The sequence below is a fragment of the Mustela lutreola genome, chromosome 7 (genome assembly GCF_030435805.1).
Source record: "Mustela lutreola isolate mMusLut2 chromosome 7, mMusLut2.pri, whole genome shotgun sequence".
Lineage (NCBI taxonomy): Eukaryota > Metazoa > Chordata > Mammalia > Carnivora > Mustelidae > Mustela > Mustela lutreola.
Window position 1 is genome coordinate 93056794 of NC_081296.1, and position 12962 is coordinate 93069755.

The window sequence follows — 12962 nt, forward strand, 5'->3', positions numbered from 1 at the left end:
CTCTTCTTTTTTCCTTCCAATCCTTCAGTGAAGTTATGTAATATAGTTTGTAATAAACTCAGGCACTTTTTCATAGTCTTCATACTATCCTACGATCCTCTCACCTCCTGGTGATTCTTTTCTTTTTTCTAATTTTTGATGATTTGAATAAAGTTGCTATAAGTATTTGCATACAGGTTTTGTGTGGACATATGCTTTCAAATCAGTTGGCTAAACCTAGTAACATAATTTCTGGGGCCTCTATTTAATCTATGTTAACTTTAGAAGAGACTGCCACAATATCTTCCAGAGTAGCTATACTACACTATTTTGTGTTCCCATCAACAGTGAATGCTTTTGTTCTCTTAACGATGTGTTTAGCAGAACCTAAGTTTTAAATATTGACGAAATTCAGTTTATTGATTTTTTTTCTTTTATGTATTGTACTTTTGTATTGAATCTAAAACTCATTGCTATATATAAGGTTATACAGGCTTTTTGAAATCCTTCTATAGCTTATAAGTTTCATGTTTTACATTTAGATCTGTGATTTATTTTGAGTTAATTTTTGTGTAAGGTAGATGGTACTTGTTTTTTGTATATGGACATTCATTTATTCCAGTACCATTTGTTGGAAAGGCCATCATTTCTCTATTACGTTTCCTTGCACCTTTTTCAAACTCAGTTGACTATATTTGTATGGATTAATTTCTGGACTTTATTTTCTCTTCCATTGATCTGTGCATCTGTTCCTTTGCCAATACTAATGGTATTGATTATTGAATCTTTATAGTGTCTGAAATCGGATAATGTTGAGCCATCTAATTTTGCTCTTTTATTACAGAATTGTTTTGGCTATTCTAGTACCTTTACTTTTCCATATGCCTTTTATTTTTTTATTTTTTTTAGATTTATTTATTTATTTATTTGACAGAGAGAGAAAGAGAGAGAGAGATCACAAGTATGCAGAGAGGCAGGCAGAGAGAGAGAGAGAGAGAGAAGAAGCAGTCTCCCTGCCAAGCAGAGAGCCCGGATGCAGAACTCGATCCCAGGACCCGGAGACCATGACCTGAGCCAAAGGCAGAGGCTTAACCCACTGAGCCACCCAGGTGTCCCTCCATATGCCTTTTAAAATCAGTTTATTTATATCTACAAAAACGCTTGCTGGGGTCAAATGTTTTTATTTATTTACTTTTTAAAGATTTTATTTATTTGACAGAGCACAAGCGGGGGAAGTGGCAGGCAGAGAGAAGGATCATGATCTGAGCCAAAGACAGATGCTTTACTGACTGAGCCACCCAGGAGCCTGGGGCCAAATGTTTTTAAACTTAACTTTAAAAAGTAGACGCCTTTTTTATTTCAGTACTTTCAGTATTTCAGTACTTTCATTATATCTTTACGACTCTTCTTTGGAAATTTGGAAATTTGGAAGTACTATTACATTCAGTTTATCACCTGCTGCACAGTACTGTATTTACATGTAATTCATGACTATGAATCTTGTTACCTCGGTTGATTACCAATTTTTTAAAAGATTTTATTTATTAATTTGAGAGAGGGAGGGAGAGAAAGCATGAGAGGGAGAGAGGAGCAGGGGCAAAGGGAGAAGCGGACTCCCTGTTCAGCTTCTATCCAAGGACTCTGGGATCATGACCTGAGCTGAAGGCAGATGGTTAACTGACTGAGCCACTCAGGCACCCCCATTACCAATTTTATTCATGAAATTTGCTTCTAAATAGATTTTGTTTCTTTCAGAAATCAAAATCACATCCCAAAGATAACAAATCAGCTTTTTATACAATGTCAACTCCTCAAGGGGATGATGTTTATACTTTATAGGTGAAAAAACTTTGAGTGGTTGACCACTTGCCCAAGGAGTCAAAGTCAATTAAACATTGTAGGACTTATCTATCTCAGACTTGCATAGGTGACTCAAACTTACCAAATGGAAATATTAATTCATTTTTAAAAACCTTATTTTGCCTTGATCCCTTGTCCCAACCATCTGCCCACGTACCCAAATCAAAACTTTTTCCTTAGAGCCTCTACTGATTTAGTCTCTTAGTTTTATTCATTCTCTCTTTAATCGATGGCTCAATTTAATTTGAATCTCTCTTTCTATTTTTCTATTTTTTTAACCTTCAATTGTCTACTTTAATTTGTGCATACATTTGTTTCCAGTTTTTATTATAATATGTTAAAATTAAGGTTCCCCAAGGCAGACCCTTTATCATTTGTTCTTTGTAGCATTTGTATTAAGGGAGAAGTGGGAAAGGGAGAAAAGAAAAACACTCAATCCTAAGCCTTTTCTTTTAGTTTATTTAATCCATTCAATAAATATTTATTGAGGGGCACCTTGGTGGCTCAGTAGGTTAAAGCCTCTGTCTTCGGCTCAGGTCATGATCCCAGGGTCCTAGAATCGAGCCCCACATCGGGCTTTCATGCTTAGCAGGGAGCCTGCTTCCCCCTTTCTCTGCCTGCCTCTCTGCCTACTTGTGATCTCTGTCTGTCAAATAAATAAAATCTTTTTAAAAAAAATTATTGACTGTGTACTGTCAGGTTACTCAGAATGCAGCATTATGATCCTAGTATACTTGAGAAGACAGACATTAAAGAAATAACTGCATAAATTCTTAAAATAATATTAATTGATGTGAATATTAATGTTTCTTTGGAACATGTTGTAGTCCACTCCTACAGTTTTATAGTCTAGGGGTGCGGATTGGGGAGATCAGGAAAAATACATAGGAGGGAAGAACAACAGCTTGTTATGTCTGCATATGTCAGCATAGTTGTTGTTTTTTTTTAAAGATTTTATTTATTTATTTGACAGACAGAGACCACAAGTAGACAGAGAGGCAGGCAGAGAGAGAGGAGGAAGCAGGCTCCCTGCTGAGCAGAGAGCCCGACGTGGGGCTTGATCCCACTGGGATCATGACCTGAGCCGAAGGCAGAGGCTTTAACCCACTGAGCCACCCAGGCGCCCCTGTCAGCATAGTTTTAAATGTCACTGTGGAAGCTCCGTTCTACTCAGTTGGCATCTGTAGGTTCTGAACTTTTAGTAGTGCATTTTAGGTGAATTCCTTAAGGTAGAACCAATTGAGCTTTGCTTGACTGAAAAGCATATTTGGAGGCACTAGGTTATAAGTTGAAATAATACACATTATTTCCTGTCTCTTTTTGTCTTAATTCCTTATTTCTTGCTTCCTATAATCTTCAAGTTCTTTCTGTCATTTTCTTTTCATCTTTGCCAGTTCTGATCTACTTCTGTCTTTTTGTGATGTCTGTTTTTTCTTATATTCTGCCATGTCTGCCTTCCCCTACCCCTTGAATCTTCAGTGCTTTTTTTCTTTTCACTTTTAGCCAAAGCTAGGAAAAAAGTAAAAAGGATTCAAGTTAAAATGACTAAAATTTACTTACTAATACAGATACATTTGTGTATGTATATTCCGGCTTTTGAGGTCATGTGATACTCAGTGTCTTCAGTTTTTCTTTTTAACATATTAAGGTGATACTGTGTAAAAATGAAAGAGAATAAAAATAAACAATTCAGAGTTTTTTGATTAGGGTGATCACTAGTTCCTTTTATCATTTGAGGTCAAAGTTTAACTTCTTCCCATTGAACAAGGTGAATGACTATAGGTTCAGAAAGGAAAGACACGATTATCGACTGATCTAGGGATAAATCAAGAAATGTGACATTTCATGCATGGGTCTTTTCACTTAGCGTGCAGGGGTGTCAGTCAGAATATGCAAGGTATAGGAAATCAATTGAAACTTGAGCCCATGGACATTTACTTCAGCAAAATTCTTACTCATTATCATGACTATGTCTGGTTAGACTGTTAAAGGCATAATTTAGTTTCCAAAAGGATGATATTCTTTTGTATAATTGCAAATTTCCATTTAATGATATATAATTTATAGCTTGTTAGCTGTATTACATATAACATCAACTATTACTTTAAGTCTTTATTAAGCCAGTTACACATGCTGTTAATAAACCTTAAACCTCCAACAAGTCATTTTATATAGAAAATAGAAAACCTGGTAAACTGTTTCAAATTATCTTCTTTTTTCTAAAAGTAGGATTTTGTCTAATTTTTATGTTTTCTTAAGTAATATAGTAGGTGATGTACTAGTAAGACTGAATTTTATTTTCTAAAATCCAAATTTTTAGGTGATTAGTCTTTAACTGGGTATTGAGTGATCCAACTCAGAAAAATATGTCACAGTTGGCACTTAAACAGTGTTTTAACATCAAAGATCTCGTCCCATTTTCCAGTGCTCTATATCAGGGATGTGCAAAGTAAAGACCTGTGGTGGACATCCATCCTTCCTGTTGTTTTTGTGAATAAAGTTTTATGGTAGCACAGCCACACCTGTTCATTTACATATTATCTTAGGATGCTTTTGTACTACAAAGGCAGCATTTAGTAGCTGCAACAGAGAACATACAGCAAAGTCTAAAATATTATATGACTGTTTACAGAAAGTTTGCTGATCTCTCCTGCAAATAATCTGGTTGAGACTAAATTATGATGCAGTTAATCTTTGATATCCATGACAAGTACTTCCTGAAGCTTTTAAAGAAATACAAATAGAAAAATATAAATATTAGCCTTTTCTCTTCCCAGACTCATGTTTATATTGAAAGTTACTTGTTTGTATGAATTTTTCGTATCTCAGATTAACCATTTGCTCATTTTCATTAAAGTTTTGGTTTTCTCTTAATGACCATTTATCACTGTACTTACAGGGATAACCATAGAGCAAAATTGAGATCAATTTTAAAGTTTAGGGGTGCCTGGGTGGCTCAGTTGTTTAAGCGTCTGCTCTCCGGGGATGGAGTCCCACAATGGGCTTCCTGCTCAGCAGGAGCCTGCTTCTCCCTCTTCAGCTTCCCCCGCCCTGGTTTGTGCTCACTCTCTTTCATTTAAATAAGTAAAATTTTTGTTGTTGTTTTGTTTTGTTTTTAAATTTTATTTTATTTTTTCAGTGTTCCAAGATTTATTGTTTATGCACCACACCCAGTGCTCCATGCAATACATGCCCTCCTTAATACCCACCACCAAGCCTTCCTAACCCCCCGAGCCCCATCCCCTCCAAAACCCTGTTTCTCAGAATCCACAGTCTCTCATGGTTTGTCTCCCCCTCTAATTTCTCCCAACTCACTTCTCCTCTCCTTCACCCAAAGTCCTCTGTGTTATTCAAAATAGTAAAATCTTTAAGAAAGTTATGAAGAATAGTAAAGCAAAACTGAGATCTAAATAAATGCTAAATGATTGGCTTAAACCTCATGCCCTGCATGTCAAACCTGGCACACCTACTAAAACATGTTCAAATTCACTCATCAGCAAAATGATAAATCACTATACATTATGTACTTCTAAGGGCAATCATATACATTATTTATATCTGCAATGCTAAATTTATGTGGAAAGGATTTAATATAACCTTTGACAAGAAAATTTTATTTTTTAAAAAATTGTATTTGTTAGCAGAGAAGTTTGTTAGTAGACTAAATACAACTATCTTAACTAATATAACTCTCTTAACCATACCCTCTTGAAAGATAATAATTTAAAACATTCAGACTCATTCGTCTCTCCTTAAAGTAATAATTCTTCACCTTGCAATGCCTAAAGAAACCTTACAGGTTATCACATAGAAATTGCATACACTCTTTGTTGTGTTGATTATTTTGAATGTACAAATTAGGTATCCTTCCTATACTGTTATTTTCTTCCTAATCATATATGAAGTTGTTTGGAACAAAAGAAGGAGATTTATAACCTTGAGATCTAAACTTTTTTTTTTGCAAGCATTTCCAGTAATCTGTTAATCTGAATGTTTACTTTCATGTATCTTTTCATTTTAAATTATTGAATTTAATAAGTTAATTATGACATTTATAAGAATTTAAATTGAGTCTTCTTTGGAAACTGCTGTAATTAGCTCTTAGTCTGTAATTAGCTCTTAGTCTGATTTCATCTAAAAAGAACAACATTAAGGTAAATACTTTTCACTACATATGACTTCCTTAAAAATGATGTTTAAGTACTATTGATGTTTTTCAAATACTTTTATGCGAGCATCCCTAAGTGTAAGAATTTTGTTATCTTGTGCTTTTCACTGTTTTTTAATTGATTAAAAATTATTATCTACAGAGTTTTTGTAGAACGAGCTTTTATGAAGCAGAAATTTGAAAACTGTTGATTTATTTTGGAAGAAATGTGAATCTAAGTGGACATTACTAGTTTGAGATATATTAAGTATATATAATTCAAAATTGCCATGTCATACTGTAAATTTAGACCACTTAAGAATGTGTAGAAATAGTTTTTGATGGGGCACCTGGGTGGCTCAAGTTGGTTAAGCGTTTGCCTTCAGCTCGGGCCATGATCCCAGAGTCCTGGGATCAAGCGCCAGCATTGGGCTCCCTGCCCAGTGGGAAGCCTGCTTCTCCCTCTCCCTCTGCCACTTCCTCTGCTTGTGCTCTTTCTCACTTTGTCTCTAAAATAAATTAATTCTTTAAAAAATAGTTTTTTATGTATATTTATTTTTTTCCTATTAAAAATGCAGTCTTCTAAATTTCTCTTCATGAATATAGCAATTTCATTGAACTATAGTTTGGAACAGCTTTGTAATAAATTTGTTGCTTCTCTATATCTTTTCCAAGTAACCTTTTTTTATGGTGGTAAATATTAAATCGTAGGAGCCCAGAAATTGGGGATATGAGAAAACAGGAACTTATATATCTAAACATTTTAGTACAATTTAAAAATAATGGAGCTATTTCTAAAATCGACATCATTTTATTAATATCCATTACAGATTTTCATTTAACTTACCCAATTTAATGATTGCCTAAATTACATTATTGGCATTTTCTAAGATACTCATTTAGAGCTTCTTTCTTTATTGTTCCTGCATTTGTTCAATTCACCAACATCAAAAAACATTTCAGTAAGCACAATGACTCTTCTAAGACAAAATGCATTTATGAGAGGAATGAATTTACTTCCTTAGGCTTTAGATTGAATAATTCTAAGTATGTATTGAAAGAGAAAAATAACATTAGTCATCTAAAAACATGTGCTCTAGTTTTGGTCAGCCTTTCTATACAGTGTATTTGTTTTAACAAATAGCAGCAGGAGATTTTCAGTTCAAATTTAGTGGTCATTATTTGTCTTTGCTTTTGAGGGAACATAGTTAAACTTTGCAATAAAAATACTTGCCTTGTTTTATTTGTGATGAAATTAAAAAAAACCAGAGGAAATACAGTTTTTGGTAAGAATTGAAAGTCCAGGAATAAATATAATGATGAGAAGTAGTGCTTCTATCACTAGGGAACTTTCCTCATCTAAGCACATATGAACAATTGATCCTTGTAGTCATATATAGCAGTAAACATTAATAACTTAACAGTCTGAAGTCAGTGCAGAAGATATGGAGCATTATTGAAAGATGGAGTCGAGCAGGTGGCACTTTAATATGTTCAGTGTCATGGTTGACTCTAAAGACTAGTCGAATGAAATTACTTGAGGTTCTAAAGATTTAAAAAGCGAACTCATTTTGCTGCACTAAGGAAATGCTACTGATCAGGCTTTCTGTGTCCCTTTTTTCTAGGCTAGAAAATATTAACCCTGAAGAAAATGACATGGTAAGCCATTCTCTGAGGAGATTTCTTGATGTCAGTCTTATATCTTAGAGGCTTAAGTTCAATTGAGTGGGTTTCAAGAACTAAGATGTGGGAAAAAGAAGAATTGACACACTAATAATGTACATCTTTGCTGCAATATGAAAATTCAATAACTTCACTCAGTCAATTTACAATTCACATGTGCCTATTAATTAAAACCCTATATTAAATAAAATATATTAAAACTTCATGTCTGACTAACATATAATGGTGTTGGTAGACATTACAGGAATTACTGAACAGAATAAACAATGCAGACACAGGAATAGCTATTCAGGAGAATGGAGCTGTAATTGTGGATAGAATCTACAAGACCAAGGAATGTAAAAAGAGAATAACTGCAGAAGAAATGAACGCAGTGATAGAAGAGCGGGATGCTGCTTTGTCTCAGGTAACTGTAAAAGCATTTTCGCCTGTTTCTTTACCGTTAAAAAAATGACTTATCCCCACATGGTCTTAATTCAAACGGTTTTCAGCATATGATTAATACCACGATGATTAGATACATTAAAATAGTCACAAATTTTGTTAGACCATTCTTCAAATACATGCATCCTCGTTTCTTAATAAAACTGTTAGGTTGTTATAGAAATTTAGTTATATTTAAAAAACGAATTTAGTTATATTCTTTAAAGTAATCACTTTTATATGAAACTCCTTACTTGAGTCGCAGTTTTGTGAGGGCTGAGATTATGTCTTTATTACTGTTTTATTCCCAGTGCCTAATTCAGTGCCTTTTAGTAAACACTGATAAATGAGTCAAATTATTAGTGTATTCTTTTCTGAACACGACTTACACCGTCCTGCTCTACCTGAAACCTGATTACCTCCCTGAGGATACTGCTTCTACTTACAGTCCTCTCAAGTAGTGATTGTATTCCCTCCCGCAGCAGTTACACCAGTGGGCTTACAGGATTGTTCCGCATTAGTGTTTCTACATCACTGTTCCTTTTCCCTCTCAAAACACCTCTAGTTTTGAAGCTCGTGCACCCGATTGTACCGCCCAGTAGGCCCTCCCATTACAGTCCTGTGCACACTTCTTTCTGTGCTGCTTCTCTCACTTCTTGAACATCTTAGGGCGTATTTCCTGGTCTCTTTCTTCAGCCTACTCTTGTGGTTTTGAATTATGAAAAACAATTCTTGGTGATTTAAATATCTATACAGATGATTCTTTCACTATTCTGGCCTCTTCATCTTCTTGCATTTCTCTCCTCTCATGATCCTGTGTTCTGCTCTGCTTCTGCCATCTGCCCTACGGTCATATCCTGTTTCTGACCAGCACTTGCTGTCTTTCCAGTCCACTTAACTCCAGAACTCTGACTAGCAAATTCAGCTCCACTGGCACCCATTTCTGTTGATTTTGCCGCTTGTTTTTCTATTCTCTCAAACCTCTCCTGTTCCCACTTCCCTTTTTAACTAGCTTGGATTCCAGGGCTCACCTAATTACCACCAATTTGCATTTAATATAACCTCAGTTCTCTTGGCCCCTTGTCCTACTCACCAAGCAAAACCTCAACCTTATAAATTTAACTTCTGCCTGTTCAACACCTTCACAGCTTTATATAGAGAGGAGTATCACACAGATTTGGAGCTAACCCTTAAATTCATGATTACTGTCTTCAGGTAGGCCCTTGATGTTGCCCACCATTTTTCTGGCCTTTTGTTAGTCCATTCAACTCTCCCCTGTAAAGGACTCTTTTATCTCCCTTTTTGCTCCTTAGATATCCAACCTCTCCTCTCCAGTATAAAAAGTAACTTCTGCTTTTTCTGACCACTTTAATCTGCCAGCCTACCTGCATTTGTACCCATATACTCTGCCTTTTGTATTTTATTTCTTACTTTGTACGTGCCCTTGTTTAAGGGAAACGTATTTCTGTATTAGTTCCCGTCTTTTCTTGCTTGCTTAAGGTTATCACCTAATCAATTGCCCCTTTTCTCTCCTACTTCATAAACTTTTTACTATTAATTCATTTTCATCACTCTCTAAGATGCTTTACTGTCTCCCATGTAGAATGGATAGAAGTTTTGATAAGTCTTGGTCTACTTGTGGCTCAACCTGGTCCTTTTGGTAAGGCTTCCCAAACAGAGCTGATACTCAATACCACCCTATTCCTGGCAAAGCTTGTACTCCAGTGTTTATGTCCTCAACATTGTAAGACTGTAGAAAACTCCATTATGCTTTTCAAAGGGTTTTGGGCTTAGCTTTTTAATTTCAACCCCTGTACAGGTTTGGGATTTATCAAATGATCTGAGATAGATACAAGTCTCAAACCTCCAATTGTGTCAATTCCACCCTGCAAAACCACCTACATCTTCGATGATTTTTCTGTCCTGTGACATGAGCCCTGTGTGCAAAGCCTGGCTTCCCAGGCCCTTGCCCAGGCCCAGAATCTTTAAAACTAAGGGGGGAAAGAATACTTCCAGATCTGCAAACCACCCTCTTCAGAATCTTGGCCACTCCACTCATTGTCACAGCCACCTCCTTCTGACGTCTTTAAACTGGATTTTTAAATTTAATCAGGCTTTTGTTGTTTTTGGCTGGAGCACTGTTTTGCCACAAATGATTTCATCCTATCTGGATGTGGAGAACTGACATTTATTTTCAGGTTAGATTTGGAAAAAGTCTTTAAGCTTCTAAAATGAGCAACTTCTTTTACCATTTTGTATCCTACCAACAGTATGCAATCTTGAGTCATTCAGTGTATTGTTGAAGAGATAGCCAAACTGGTTTTTAGTGCTTGGAGGCAATTACAGTGTGAACTCAAACATTTGATTTTTTTTTAATCATTTATTTTCTTAGGTTAACTAAAAATGAATACATAGAACATAATTAAATATTGACTGCTACCCTTTCCTTCTTTCTCTATCCTTTGCCTGCTGCCTTTCAGGATACACCAAGAAATCAACATTTGGCAATATTTACCAACATGTCTTTATTTATAAATAGATATTATCCATCATTGCAGTATATTTATTATTTATCTATTTATCTATTGCATGTCGTTATTATGTTTTATGAAGCAGTTTATTTTAATTAACTTAATTTGCATAGTTTTTAAGCTTTCTGGCCTCAATAGTATTTATCCTAATTTTTACGTCATAATCATTCCAAAATTGAACTTTTGAATTACTGACTTATAGTTTAAATGGGAACTTTTTTCTTAATTTTTAAAAAATTAACCTTTTATTTTGGCACAGTTTTAGATTTGCAGAAATGTCTCAAAGGTAGTGTACTGTGGAGTCCCCCTATACCTTTGACCCAGTTTTGGTTTGCCCTGCTTTTGCCATTGCTCCCGACTGTGGTAAGTTTGTCAGAATGAATAAACCCACATTGGTAGATTGCCACGAACTCCAGACATTATTCAGATTTTATCAGTTTTCCATTAAAGTCCTGTTAAAGATTCAGTCCAAGATACCACATTGCATTTAATTACCAGGTCTCTCCAGTCTCCTCTAGTCTGTAACAGCTTAGGACTCCTTTTTTTAAAACGTTTTTTCCTTTAAGACCTTGACGGTTTTGAGGGTATTAGCCAGATATTCTGTGGAATGTCTCTGAATTCGGATTTATCTGATGATTTTCTTACGATTTGGCTGAGATTTTGAGTTTTGGAAAAGAATTCCATAGGGATTTGACCGTAATTTTAGAGCTGCTATTTGGCATCAAATGTTTTCTAATTACACTCTATCTTCTGTTTCCTGCTAGGGTTACCTTAGTCCCATTCTATGTAGCTACTAAAAATTTTCAGATTCAGTGAGAATTTCTTGATTTTTGTATATAAAAATCTAATTTACTTTGTTTTTCAAATCAAGTTAAAATCATTTATTTACTTGAACTGGCCTTGTTAAAATCTTATCTTTTTCTGATAAATCTTAATACTCTTATTTATTCAAATTCTTCTCCCATATCTTTTCTATCACAAGCTGAGAACTGAGTGCCTTAAAATCTTTTATAGGATAAATTAAAATTGTAATTTGTATTTGTTTGATTAAAGAATTATCTTACCAACCAATCTTTAATTTTTTCTTCATTTTTTGGCCCATTAGTGCTCATATAGTTTATTTAAATAGCAGAAATACATGTTATTATGGGATAAAGCTAGAAACTTCCATTTCTTCACTAACTTTTCTGGGATCTTAAGTTTCATAGAACTCTAGAAGCTATCTAGTTAAACTACCCAGTATTGAGGAATCTTATCTCTGACTGATTTTTGATTTAGCTAAATATTCATTTCCTCTTCATGTCTTGCTTTTGGTACTCATATTAGCCTCAGAACATTTGACTGATAAGTTATATTGCATCAACTATATTCAAATATCTACATGAGCAATAATGTCCTAATTCTGGCACATACAGCTAGAGGCACAGTTGAGTCCAGGCTGGACATCAATAAGCAGCAGAATAGAACTGGCCAGGATTGGCAACTCATGAGCTTTGAGGCCTGACCTTATTATAAGCTAGAGTAAATCAAATAATCATTTGTATTAGTTTGGCTTCTCCAGGAAAACAGAACCCCCCCCAAAAAAAAATACACACACACACACATACATATACATATACATACATATACATATGTGTATATATATATACACATACATATATATATAAACAGATTTCTATAAAGAGTTGGTTTGTGCGATTATAGAGACAGAGGAGCTCGACATCTTTGGTCCGTAAGCTAGATACCCAGGAGAACCAATGATTAATACCAGTCTGAGTCCAAAGGCCTGAGAAATCAGGAGAACTGAAGATGTAAGTTTTAGTCCAAGTCTAAGTTTGAAAGCAAGAGAAGACTAATATCCCAGTTTAAAGATCAGAGAGAAAGAATTCTTTCTTACTCAATCTTTTATTCTTTTCAGGCCTCCAATTGGATTGAATGTGGAAGCCCACTTACATTGGGGAGGGCATTCTAGCTAAATTGGGCTAGGTTAGACTTTTGATTTCCAAGTACAGGCATAGATATGGGCAGGGCCTAGCATCAGGCCGCTGGGCCTCATTGATACTTACAGTTGATAGGATAATCCTGCAGAGATTTTCATTTATTGGACACCAGCTGGTACCTGGGACGTAGGTGAGGGGCCCAGTCCTGAAAACTGAATAAATTAGGCATGGGTATGGAGGTTGGGATATGGACTTCGGCCAAATGGGCCAGGGGCATTGACAAAATATATTCAAAACACCAAAGCAGAGGACTTGTCATAAAGAGTTAGAATATAACAAAGATAATTGGTAAATTCTCTATGTATGTGTTTGGAATCAACTCCAGGCATAATGGATAAT

At 35.2% G+C, this 12962-nt stretch overlaps 1 protein-coding gene across 7 annotated transcripts in view; it reads left to right on the forward strand.

The window, feature by feature from the left end:
• MIPOL1 (mirror-image polydactyly 1) overlaps positions 1-12962 on the forward strand; it is a 327451-nt gene that overhangs the window by 102127 nt on the left and 212362 nt on the right. For all 7 annotated transcript variants that reach the window (XM_059181948.1, XM_059181955.1, XM_059181951.1 and 4 more), the window contains 2 exons: positions 7612-7645; positions 7905-8075. In XM_059181948.1, the coding sequence (XP_059037931.1) occupies positions 7612-7645; positions 7905-8075 (205 nt within the window). The remainder of the gene's footprint in view (positions 1-7611; positions 7646-7904; positions 8076-12962) is intronic.